The 13,722-nt window shown below is 38.7% G+C and overlaps 1 protein-coding gene across 1 annotated transcript in view; it reads right to left on the bottom strand.

Annotated features, from left to right (window-relative positions):
* Positions 1 to 8,887: 8,887 nt before the first annotated feature.
* net overlaps positions 8,888 to 13,722 on the bottom strand; it is a 12,824-nt gene continuing 7,989 nt past the window's right edge. The window contains exon 2 of the mRNA XM_065237588.1: positions 8,888 to 10,332. Coding sequence (XP_065093660.1) covers positions 9,344 to 10,332 — 989 coding nt within the window. The 3' untranslated portion in view covers positions 8,888 to 9,343. The remainder of the gene's footprint in view (positions 10,333 to 13,722) is intronic.

Here is a 13,722-nt window from a genome sequence, read left to right on the forward strand (position 1 = left end):
AAGCAAAAATTTCAAATTTTGTATCAGTCTAATGGACAGTCCCTACTGCTGGTCCATTTGATGTGAACAGGTGCCACAAAAGATAACACAAAAGCCCTTATCAATTACAATTGAATTGCTTCCTTTCGCTCGGCAGCCAGCGCCAGATGTGAGCTATTCAACAGCATATCACTGAGTGTAAACAAACTTAACCCGTCCACCTTAATTACACTGCTGAGTGCAGAAGAACCCGTCTGGTGCTGCCCGGTATGTTTACATTGTGCGAGGTAAGCGTTTTTCATTCCAGCCGCTGGCGGTGAAGAGTGAGTGGTTCGGTATTCACTACACTGCTCGGGTTGAGCTTATCTAATGACAGTGTAGTATAGTGTTTGACGAAGAACGTCCGTCATCACTCAATTCCAAATCCCACAGCCTTATCAGAGGGAACGATAGGCTTACGGATTTTGTGACGTTTTGCCATAGAGATACCATGAAGAAAAGATATTTATCTTTCATTGAAGCGTACTGCTACATTATATCACCCGCCCGTCGTATGCTGAACGTTTCGACATTGATTGTTGCGTACAGAGTGGTACCGTTGTTTGCGGATGGAAATATAGCTGGTATTATTTTTCTTGATTCCTTGATACCTGGTTTTATGGTAATAAAGATACCATTTGCTGTCAGTATTCTCTCCAGGCATGGAAAATCATTTACATTCATTTCGTGCATTAATTCACATTCATTTGCCGCTAACTATATTCATCAATAGAATTCTGTAAGATTGTTAAAGAAGCTTTTGTAGCACTTCTTATTAGTAACAACTATTGTCAATAACTCAAATTCGCATATCTTATGCATGACGGACTAGAGTGAACAGAACTTATTATTGTTTTTTAGTGGATGTAATTTACATTCACTAAAAAACAATAATAAGTTCTATTCGCTCTACTTCCTCATGCAAAAGAGATACGGATTTGAGTGTTTTTACCAAAGCTGTAGCTAATATCAAGACCTAAAAAAAGCTTCTTACATATTTTTACGGAATTATGAATTTACGGTTGATGAACAAAATTAGAGGCAAATGAATGCACGAAATGAATGTAAATGATTGTCCATGCCTGATTCCAAAGATTATACAGCTAGATATTGGAAAAAGAAAAACTACTAGCTAAAAAAAAACTCCACCCGCAAACAACGGTACCTCTCTGTACTACTTTTCGTGCAGAAGGTGATGATTTCCAGATCTCCGATTAAGCATCTGGGAAATTATAATCTAATTCAGAATAATGGTTTTTGAGATCTGGAATTGATTATTCACCTACATTCACAAACAATTAATTACATCATATGCTATGCGCTATAAAAAAAATAAACACAGTCAGAACTCCAAATTTACTTAATAACTTCCATGAGATGTGATGTTTAGAAACTTTGTTCTTAGTTAACATTGGATAGTGAACCGAGGACTTCGCGCAATAAATTTCGTCATGGTTCACTGAAATTAAAACATATCAGGTGGACAAAAATCGAAAAATCGACTTCCACCAATCCTTGTCTAGAAATTAACTTGAAGAACCTCAAAACTTCAAGCCTCTAGCAACTGTAGTTTCTGAGATATCGGATTTCAAAGTAAAAAAAAATAAAAAAAGTGAGGTTATTGCCGCAAATCACGCTACCTTTTAAGCCACAAATTCCATAATAACTACCAGTTTGTTATGCGTCATAAGAAAGGTTATCTTATAAGTTATCCGAAAATAAAAACAATTGCGAAATTTAATTTTAAAAAGCATTAAAAAATTAAATAAATGAACATAAAAAATAACTAAATTTTAACTTTGTTTATCATAAATTTTCGATTATTGCATATTCCCTGCTAATATTTAGTTTAGTGTCAAGTTTGGAGTGTGCCCTAACAAGTACTGACAAGTACATTACCTGCCCCAACTTTCCCCATTGAAAAATAAACCGATTTTAAAATGTTCGCTCACTATAAAAGATTTCAAACCGAACAATTAGTGGCATTGGTGGTGTAGTGGGAAGCGAGATTACCTCTCAATCTTACCTTCAATCCCAGTCGGCGCCGCCGGGATGTTCTGAGGCATAACAGCTTTGATCACGCCTTCCTTCTGAAGCGAAGTAAAGCCGTTGGTCTCCGGTTCATGAGTTGATGGGTTCAGGTGTGGGAGCTGCCTCCCTGGCGTCGGTAGCATTGGTTGCACGGAAATCAAGTTCGAATCAAGGACAAAAACAAATCAAGAAAAAAACGAACAAAGCAGACTCAGGCGGACAACAATTTCCATCGATAGTGAATTTTAGAATTTTATTTGGCTGGTAGGTATGTACTATCAAAATATGTTGTTGAAAGACATTTTTTCAATATTTCAGGACCAATTTTAGAAAATGGCTTGAATTTTTGCACAAAAGAAGTCAAAATATTATTAAACTATGTTACAGCTAGCATCAATAATATGAAGATCGCTGCTTGATGACAGTAGTTTCTATCAGCGCATATATTTGATTTTTATTTATTTATTTATTTCTTCAACCAACGTAAACTTGTAAAAAGTAAAAAGTACAATATTTCAGAATTGGTGTATCATAGGCCATATATGTATAGTGTTTTAGTTGTGTTAGGGTCCTGAAAGTTATAGCAAAAGCGCTTGATAAATCCTAGCCTGTGGATAATTGTGCTGTACTGGTCTATGAAAGTTAGTTTGAAGTCTAAGAAAATTCCTGAAACCATAACTCTTTCACATTTTTCTACACTTTGATTTTCAATTGAAATGTTTGATGTGGTTCTTTTCCTGCTAAATGATATTAAGTTGCATTTTTTTACATGCAGTTCTAGTAGACTGTTTTTACACCATCTGTACATAGAATAGGTTTATTTCATTCTGGAATATATTGATGTTCTCTTTATGTCTTATTCCCAAAAAGAGCTTCATGTCTTCGGCATAGATTAGCAATTTTAGTTTTTTGAGATTGAAAGAAATGTCATTTACGTATAGAATAAAGATAAGATGTCACGAATGAGAGCCTTCGGGGACGCCTGAAGTGAGCTCGATTTCATCAACATTATTTGTTGTCGGTTAGTTAAATATGATTCAAGCCATTTCAGGAGTCCTGGCTCAATTAAAATTTTTGCAATTTAAAAAGAAGCATTGGTATGTCAATGCAGCCAAATTCCATGCTAAAGGCTACTACGTGGTTTTCATTGACCATTGTATTCAATGAATAGTCTTTAAATTCAAGTTAATTTGTCGAGGTCGAACGACTATTAAAGAAGCCGTGTTGGATGTCAGTACCCAACTAACATTTTCAGCCTTATAAGCCACCTTTTCCAGCATTGTGCTGTAAAGAAGCTGAACCATTACACAATTTGTCAGTCGCACTGAATAACAGCAGCCAATAAACGCTTATGTCTCTTCTATGCAAATATTTATTAACTTTCAACTTGTAGCTGCACAGCAATGCTAACAAAGTGAAGAAGTGCTTTTTCAACACCTAAACAACCTGTACACAGCTAATAAATTGTGTTTGCGCTACTTTGGAAGCATTTTTACACTCATCTAGGTTTATTTTTAGACTTTTTACAGTTTTACAGCTCTTACTACGCTCCTTTACAAAGCTGAAAAGTCGAGAAAAGTGATTAATGTGAATTATTATAGAGCCACTACTCAGCGATCTTGTTGTAGAAGGTCATGTAGATTTGTTTAGGTCAGTTCAAAGTGTCGGCGTAGCGAAGTTGGTAGTGTCAATGTTTGCAAATGCGGACGTTTTGAGTTCGAGTCCAGGTTCCGGGGCAGGGTAATTATTTGGTGGTGTGCTTATAACTAATTTCGAGTAATTTGATTAGCAGCTAAATAAAATCAATAAATGCCCCCATTAAAAAAAAGTAAACTATATTTAACCCGGTTTCAGGATCAAGCTGTGTAGTGATTATTTGGATTAACGAGAAAAGGTTAAATAAGCGCCTTTCAAGTTTACACACAACTAAATAGCAGAAGAACTGCTGTATAGAAGCGTTAGAAGATATGCAATAAGAGCTTTCAACAACCATCCCAAGAGGTAGTTCTACTTACTCTGTCATAATGGCTAATGAAACAAGTTGGGATGATAGTGTGAGAAGTGAAGAAGTTTTTGGTAACAATTATAACGTTTATAGAGACGACCGCAATTTTCAATGGTCTGGAAAAAAAATCGGGAGGTGGAGTATTAATAGCGATTTCGACCCAATTGAATTCAGAAATTATTATGGCTACTAAATTTAAAGAATTCGAACATGTATGGGTAAAAGCGCAGGTAGCAGACGAAACACATGTCTTTGCTTCGGTATACTTTCCTCCAAACAATGCTCATAAGGACACGTATGATAAGTTTTTTGGAAAAGCGGAAGAAATTTTGTCTAGTTTACCCCCTGAAGTAAAAGTTCATATATATGGGGACTTTAACCAACGCAATGTTGACTTTATTTCTGATATGGACAATGAAAGCATCTTACTTCCAGTCGTTGGGGAAAATGAAACACTCCATTTCATTTTTGACAAAATTGCAAATTTAGGACTCTATCAAATTAACCATGTGAAAAATCAACAAAATTGTTATTTAGACCTTTTATTAACAAATACTTATGAAGATTTCTGTGTGACTGAATCGTTAAGTCCCATATGGAGAAATGAAATGTTTCACACAGCAATAGAGTATTCTCTATTCGTTCACATAAATGAAAGAACCAACGACTGCGAATTTGATGAAATCTTTGATTACAATTCAGCAAATTATGATAACATTAGAAATAGATTGAACATTGTCGATTGGCAAGCAATATTAAGAACTGCAGGAAATGTTGAATGTGCAGTTGACGTATTCTACAATGTGTTGCTTGAAATAATTCTTGAAGAAGTGCCAACTAAAAGAAGAAGACGTCAGAGTCATGCAAAACATCCAGTTTGGTACAACAGGGAACTGAAAAATTTAAAAAATCGAAAGCAAAAGCGCACAAATTTTATAAAAAATATAATAGTGAAGAAACTTTGGCATACTATTTAGACATTTGCGATCAGTTAAATTTGGCCGTGAATATGGCATTTGAGGAGTATAATTTAAAAACTGAACTTGAAATAAAATCTTGTCCTAGAAACTTCTTCAATTATGTGAAAACCAAATTAAAATCTGATAATTTTCCCTCAAAGATGCATTTGGACGATAGGATAGGTGAGAACTCGGATGATATATGCAATTTGTTTGCAAATTTCTTCCAAGAAATATATACTACGTTTTCAGAAGAGGACCGTGACCGTGAATATTTTGAATCATATCCAGAATTTTCAAGTGACATCAGCGTAAGTCAAATCAAGGTTCATGATATCTTAAAGGGTTTAAACAATTTAGATGCATCTAAAGGTCCTGGCCCTGACGGTGTTCCGCCAGTTTTTATGAAAACTTTAGCAATTGAACTTACTGCTCCATTATTTTGGATTTTCAATATGTCACTGGAATCCGGAAACTTCCCTAAAATATGGAAAAACTCGTTTTTAGTGCCTATCTTTAAATCGGGTAAAAAATCCGACATACGTAATTATCGTGGTATAGCTATTATCTCTTGCATTCCGAAACTTTTCGAGGCGATTGTAAATGAAAAACTCTTTCTTCAAATTAAAAACAGAATAACTACTATGCAACATGGCTTCTTTAAAGGCCGTTCAACAACTACGAATTTGCTCGAATTAATTAACTATTCCTTGAATGCAATGGATAACGGAAACCATGTAGAAGTGTTGTATACAGATTTCAGCAAAGCGTTTGATCGAATTGACATACCCATGCTTCTTTTTAAACTTCAAAAAATGGGAATTCATTACGCACTCCTCAAGTGGCTTGAATCATATTTAACTGACCGTCATCAAATAGTAAAATACAAAGGAAAGATATCAAATCCCGTTGATGTCACTTCAGGAGTTCCTCAAGGCTCCCATTTAGGACCACTTTTATTTATTCTCTTCGTCAATGACATATCTTTCATTATTAAGAAATTGAAAGTTTTAATATATGCTGACGACATCAAACTTTTTTTTAGAAATAAAAGATGCCAAAGACATCATCACATTCAAAGAAGAAATTCAAATATTCCATACTTGGTGTCAAAAAAGCCTGCTACAATTAAATATAAAAAAAATGTAACTCCATTACCATTAGTAGAAAACAAAAGCTACCCGATATAACAGTCACTTTAGGAAACCAGATCGTAGAAAAGTATGATAGAGTCAGGGATCTAGGTGTTATTTTAGACTCAAAACTTATTTTCACCGATCATTATAACACAATTATTAACAGAGCTAACAACATGCTTGGTTTCATAAAACGTTTCTGCTATAACTTTCACGATCCGTATACGATAAAAACATTGTACATTGCTTATGTAAGGTCGATATTAGAATATTGCAGCATAGTTTGGTCACCTTTTTCAATCACACACGAAGAAAGAATAGAGTCCGTTCAAAAGCAGTTTCTATTGTATGCACTCCGCAAGTTAGGTTGGACTGTATTTCCTCTGCCATCTTACACTGCTCGGTGTATGCTCATAAATATCCAAACATTAAAAGAACGTCGTGAATTTGCTATGATTTCTTTCGTAAACGATATCGTATCACATCGAATTGATTCAATAGAACTATTGTCATCCTTAAATTTATATACACCATCTAGGCATTTACGAAACAGAAATATATTTGCTACAAATCGTCATCGTACGAATTATGCCAAATTTGGACCCTTGAACCAAATGATGGATACATATAACAAGCACTGCGATAACATTGACTTTACAATGACAAAAACTAAATTAAAGCAATATTTTAATTCGTCGCATAACGTCAACTAGAAGTAATGTTTTAACTTTTTCTTAAGGCATATTATAAAAATATAAACAAAGACAAAATTGTAAAAATAGCACTTAAGACAACAATTGTAAAACGGTCTACACTGATTGACGACAAATAAATAAATAAATAAATAAACAGCAATAAGTAGCTGACTAAGTTCGCCAGATTTGCTTGTTTAGAGGATGAGTAAAGGTTACCTCATATCGTATAGCATTTGAGTACATCTTGAGGCTGTATAAATGCAGCAAAGCGTTTTTACGTTGTGAAAATTGTTAGTTGGGTAGTCCCAACTGTATTCAAATGCTATATGATAGAGGTAACCTTTTTTCCTCATCTATACAAGCAAATCTAGCGAACTTAGTCAGCTACTTATGGCTGTTGGGACGGTAGCTTCTAAAGCTTTGTAAAGGAACAGAGTAAACGCTGTTAAACTGCAACAGTCTAAAAATAAACCTAGATGACTGTAAAAATACTTCCAATGTAGCACTAACACAGTTTATTAGCTGAGTACAGATTGTTTAGTTATTGGAAATGCACTTCTGATGTTTATGTTATTCAGCAAGAGTGGTTGGTTGTGTAGAAGCCATCAAATGAGTAATATATTCACTGTATTAGCTTTGTTTTGCAGCTACAAGTTGAAAGTTGATTAATATTTGCATTGACAGTAGCTGTATCTGCAGCTTTTTTCAGCTTCTTTACAGCACAATGCTGGAAAAGGTGGCTTATAAAGCTGGAAATGTTAGTTGGGAAGACCTAAAATAATGCTGGCTCAATTAACTGATCAACGGGGAATGATGTCAGCGAAAGATGATTTAGTGTACTTATCGATGTTGTATTAAGTAGATTGCATAAAGAATCACCTTCAAGATTTCCACCTTACGATGTGATCGAAGCTGTGAAAAAAATATGTGCCCCTCCACAGAAAATATTTGGATCTGGGAACAAGGATCTCTTTGAATATATCTGACATGTCCTAACCATTTCTCATGGAATATGTTTGGTTATATTTACTAAAACTATCGGAGTCGGAGTCGGAGTCGGAGTCGGAGTTGGAGTCAGAGTCGGAGTCAGAGTCAGAGTCAGAGTCGGAGTCAGAGTCGGAGTCAGAGTCGGAGTCAGAGTCGGAGTCGGAATCGGAATCGGAGTCAGAGTCAGAGTTAATATTACAAATACCATTTTCTCAAAAAGTATTGCTGATTAAATAAAATATGCTCGTGAAGGACCTTGGTTTTTTGAACGGCGAGAGCTATGTATCATCTATAACGGTGTAGTCCGATTGCCCACACCTCCAAAATCTGAAGACTTCGTTGGGCTGAGCATGTCGCAAGAATGTCGGATAACAACCCGGTGGAAATGGTTCTTGAAAACGACCCATCTGGAACAAGACGAAGAAGCGCATAACGGACAAGGCGGATCGACATGCAGCCATGTATCGAGTGGAGTGAAGACGATTTCTGTGTAGAACAAAGTACAACCATGCCATATCCTGAATGTTCCTACATCTGATTAAATTTAATTTGAGATTCAAAGTGTTTCAAATTACATTACGGGTTACGAAGAATGACACTAGACAAAATCCAATAGAAATACCTGTAAAACTGATCTTCAGGGAATTGTGATATAGTTTTGCTAATATACACCATTTGTTCAAAATTGACTCGAAAATATTTTCGTTTTTATTTGTAGGTTTTTTTTCTGCTTTGAATATTGTAAGACATTAAAAATTGTTTACAAAACAATCACAAATTTGATTTGCTTATAAATATACCTTACAGTTGACTAAAACTTACAAGACGCATAATTGAGATACTAACTTTAGTGAAGAGCAGCTTAACTACATCCACTCACGTGACTTAGTGGCTCAGAAAAACATGTAAATCGATTGACTCATAATCAGTGCTAATGATTCATCCTAGCCTACACTATATGCTGATCTGCTATGGCGAAAAACAAAAAAAAAATGCTGTTTCATATTTGTGTTTCTATCTTGGCTCTGCGTATGGCACCGGCTATTTTTCTCTCCGTCTGTGCTGATCACAACAATTAATCATTATTATTTTCCTTTATATTTGGCGATTTTATTGTCTCAAGGTTCAGGTTAATGGATTCTCTCGAGTAATCTTATGGCAACGGATCAGACCTGCAAGTTTCCTTCTGCTCCACTCTATTTGTACTGTTTGCATCGATTCCCTTAAAATCTAAAAACACTTAAAATTTGTTATCCAGATCTTCGACAAGAAGTCCGAAGTTTGCAAAATAAATAGTTAACCTTATTCCGCTTATACGTAACCAGATCCGTCGTTGATTCACCACAACCAAGTAAAAAGAATTTCTGTTTCTAGTCGTTGAAGCAAAATACCATTTGGCCGGATGTTACTCAAATTCCATTTGACAGTTCTATCCCCCCGATTTCTAAGCGTTTGAATTAACGTGCGTGCACAGCACCACTCATTTGATTGACTCATCTACACAACCCCCGTTTACTCGTCTTTCTTCTTCTTAATCTTACCCTCGGTTTGAATGGTTTTCGTCACCATTTCGACGCATTCATCGATAGAGGGTTCCGAACCATCAGCACTGTAATCGTCACCAGCCATCCGGCTGAGGGTTAGAATATAGGAACACGCAATCCGCAAGATGGACAGTTTCGAAAGCTTCTGGGCATCGGAGTAGGCGGGTACTGCCTGACGAAGTTTTTCATAGGCTGCTGAGATCGTGTGCACCCGAGTTCGCTCACGAGCGTTCGCTTCGATTCGTCGCTCGCGGGTCATGTTCTTGTAGTTGCGAGGTTGCATTAGCTTTGTCGATGTGGACCTAGGAGGCTCAACAGGATGGGGTGGTACGAAGACAGATCCATCCGATTGGTGGCGGATGTTATCTTGGATCGTATGGGACGGAGTTTCGAACGATTGAGATTTTTTGGAGATCAATGCTAGAGGTTGTTGTTGGCAGGAAGAGGACGAAGAAGAGGAAGCAGAGGATGATGGATAGATGGCAGATGATTGCTGCTGGAGGTGCTCCAAAGGTTTCAGGCTGATGGCACGATGTAAGGTGGTGACTCCGGGATGTCTGACCTGCAGATCTGCCGGATAGGGGAAATGTGCAGGTAGGGGATGGGTAGTCGGTAGTTCTTCACTGGGAGCCCATGGTCGGAAAGGATTTCCGTTGACGTGATGATCCAGGTGTGGTTCCTTTTCCTCCTTGACATGTTCCTCATACCGGATACGTTTTTTTATCGGTCCGAGTAGTTCCGAATCGGAAATCACTCGCAACGGCTCGGTACTCTTACGTTTGTTCTTGGTGACCGCCTGAGGAAGCTTGACTTCAACCGAATCCTCAGAACTGTTCTCTGGAGTGAGAAGTCCATCTCTGGAGCTCTGATCCAAGCTTTTAAGATCATCCTCATGCTCAGAACTGCCGGAATTAAAACCGGAATCACGTTCCATTGAGGCAGCGGACATTGCAGCACCTGGAAGGTAGAAAGAGAATACAAAAAATATACGTTAGATGATTTTTTTTCACAAGGTCGTACAAAAAGTCGGCCACTTTAAGAAGGTGCCCCATAAAAAAATAAGCAACAAAGTTGAAAAGAGAGAAAAACCGGCTGACAGGTGTTGCCAGATGTGAATATTTCCCTCGTAAAAGAGCAGCCAAAAGCAAGGGGGAGAAGAAAAGTCGTAATTGCGTATCGTGCTCCGAGCGCTAGGGATCAGGAGGAGCGGAGCGAACCCCTGGTTCAGTTTAGTAGCTGTGTGTAACTGCTCGTGTTTGATTCGAATGGCAAGCCAGGGGTATGAAGGCGAGAGGGAATAATTTACGAGTTTAACGAGTGTCCGTATGGATATTTTTATGGAAGAGCGCTTCTGCCCGATCGGCAAGCCGGATATTACGATTTAATATTATTTACATATTTACGCCATCACACTTGCTTCCCGGATAGAATTTTAGGGAGACGGTAAGGTGGCAGGAAAACTATCTGTATAGGAATTTCCCAGTAATTAGTGGTGCCTAGATTTGGCTTCCTTTCATCTTCGCACCTTTAGACCTGGAATGCGTGATTGTCATAAGTTAATTTTGTATTTGTTTATCTTGGCAACGGAGAATCCAAGCATGCCGTGCGTGGTGTGAAGCAAACGCGTCTGCTCAAATTTTTGGAAGTTGCTTTGCTTGTTGATCGCAACAGTGTGAAAGTTAATTCATGCAAATTGAAGCCTGTTATGGTGGCGGGTTGTTTTGCCGCGTTGTTTTTCTTCCATTCTATGGCGTCTGGGGTTTTACGTCTGTGGAATGCAGCCGGATGAAATTTGATGACTGGAGCGCCACCTACTCATCACAGCCGGTGTAGATGAACTCATGTGGATATTTTTTTTGGGATTTGGTACTGTATCGGCCATGATTCAGCAGCCGTTTTAAAAAAGCGATCAGAAAGTGACACGTTTTCCATGTTTCCTTACACTCGTGTTTACATGCGACACTGCGTATATAAACTAGAGCTGAGGGTGCAAGTGCAGTTTGTTTTAACACGTTCGTGCAATAAATTAACTTGTAAATGTTAATTGTTACATAAATTCCCTAGAACCAATGCTGAGCTTCTTTTTGCACCTTCCGCTCTGTGAGCCGATGGGACGGCGCATCAATTGACAGTGCGCATTACGATAGAGTTAAAGTGTCACAACGGTCGCAGTGTCGCGAAAACTTCTTGCAACGTCGTTAACCTTTCATATTCAATTAGCTCGATCGTGAACAGACTTCGAAGGCACGCAAGCAAGCGACTGACTGGATGGAGGAAATTTGGTGCGGCTCATAAAGATCGGAATATTATTTAAATTACTGCGCCGTCTGTGCACTGTGAGCATGGACCCTGGCAATTCCAAGAGGGTTCACAGCTTCTGCTTTATTGCGGTACGGCATCTTTCTTCTCTCCTCTATGCATGTTTCGCTTTCCGTGTGTTATTGTTTTATTTTGCGCTAAATGACGGCGCCAGATTGTGCTAAAACTGTCTCGCCGGATTCTCGCATACCCACACCGATACATGCAAACGATTCCAACACATTTGGAGCGTAAAGTACAGCAAGAACGAAAAGCGAGCGACAGTCAGTGTCCTACCCCCTACCAACCCATCGGTCTTCGTTCTGTTTCAAATTGTCAAACGCCGACTCTCCTGCACAACCGTAAGAACCTTTTTATTGTTATTATTTGCACGAAGTTTCAGTCTCGTATTTCGGCCCTACATTTGAAGTTTAAAAAGGCATAAATAATCCGGCAACCCAGCGCGAGAGTAGCAGCACCGTCTGGTTGCATCGTGTTTCACGCGACTCATATTCCTGCACCTCCCCGTATCGTATGCAAGGGAATACACATTTTTGCATGCATTTATTTAAGATAATAATCACAATTTTGCGCACATGTTTCCACCACCTTCTTCATCGGGAATGGAAGTTCTTCCACTCACAGTGTTGTATTGTTTTGCTTTTTTGCATTTGTTTTCAAGAGAAAAAGAAATACCGAACAGGACGATTGAGCCTAGTCATGACCGTGACTAAAGAGGGCGTAATTAAACGACACCGTCTGAGTTTCGTTGTGGTGTGATCGGGGGCTACCCACGCCCTACACGCTGACAAGTGCTAGTTAATCACCCCTCGGTTGATTGTTTACATCGGTGCCAGTTGTCGGAGATTAGCAAGCGCTGGTTTGGCTGGCTGGGGTTCGCCATCGCTGGGATTTCTTTTCGCTATCAAAACCAGCTGCCTTCTCACCGCCTGCTACTTGCAACTTTCAGAGAGTGAAAACCGATCCGCTTGCCGCCACTGCTGTGCGACTTTCGTTACTCATTAGTAGTGGCTTTTTATTAGCATTTGCCAGATGGTTTTCACATCGTCATTCTCGGAAGAAGCCGGAGTGGGTGGATGATTGACGGCATGTGATGCCGTTAACGGCTGATTGCTAGCCAGGAATGTGACGACATGGATGAGTTGATAAACAGTAGCTGTAGCTGTGATGAAATCTTCGATTTTGCTAATGTAGCAAATTCATGAAGATTAGAAGAAACCCAATAAAGGTAAGTCTGAAAATCCCAGCTAAACCGGTTAAAGGTGGGACTTACTGGGCATCATTAATTATTCAATTGTTTTCACTACACGGTACGGACGGGAGAACCTCAAAAGTCCACTCGGACCATGTGCGACGATTACTGTACTGCACTCGGTAGAATATGAATACAATTAGCATAAATCAGATGTCAAGTTCGATATTGTACCTAGCGAACAGCCAAGCAAACCCAGGAACGAACGCAGGCAGGTGTGGGAATCACGCTTCCTGATCGATAACGCATACGATAACGACGAATACGGCGATGGAACGGTGACACCGGTCCATGGTGGTTACGTGACAGGTCACGTATGAAAGGGCTGAGCAATTATTGACTCGCATTGCATCATGTAAGCTTAATAATCGCATCGCCTTGCAAAGGTGCGAATGGAGTGTGACGATGACGAGCTTAATGTATTCGCAGTTCGTTCAATTTATTACCAATGCAAATTGCGATTTACGCGGATCAATTGTCAGAATGACATTGGCTTGTCAAAATTCTCATTAGGAAGAAGACGCTGCCAGTGCTGGCGCCACCTCGAGGCCCTATTGTTTGTTGACTTCAAAGCGCCACACACGTAAATGTTGGCGCACCGAATGCCAAACCAACAGCATGAAATGCAAACAAACATATCGAGTCGTCCAATGACTTACAGCAAGATGCCTACTTGGATCAAAAGGAAAAGGGAAATTTGTGGAAAGGAAAATAAATGCAATTTGTTTAGAATAGGGTTTACATTTGTGTATTTGCTTAATCCGTTTCCTGCATTG

The sequence above is a fragment of the Ochlerotatus camptorhynchus genome, unplaced genomic scaffold, assembly GCF_037179485.1.
Source record: "Ochlerotatus camptorhynchus isolate MF236.1 unplaced genomic scaffold, CSIRO-AGI_Acam_v1.1 ptg000043l, whole genome shotgun sequence".
NCBI lineage: Eukaryota > Metazoa > Arthropoda > Insecta > Diptera > Culicidae > Ochlerotatus > Ochlerotatus camptorhynchus.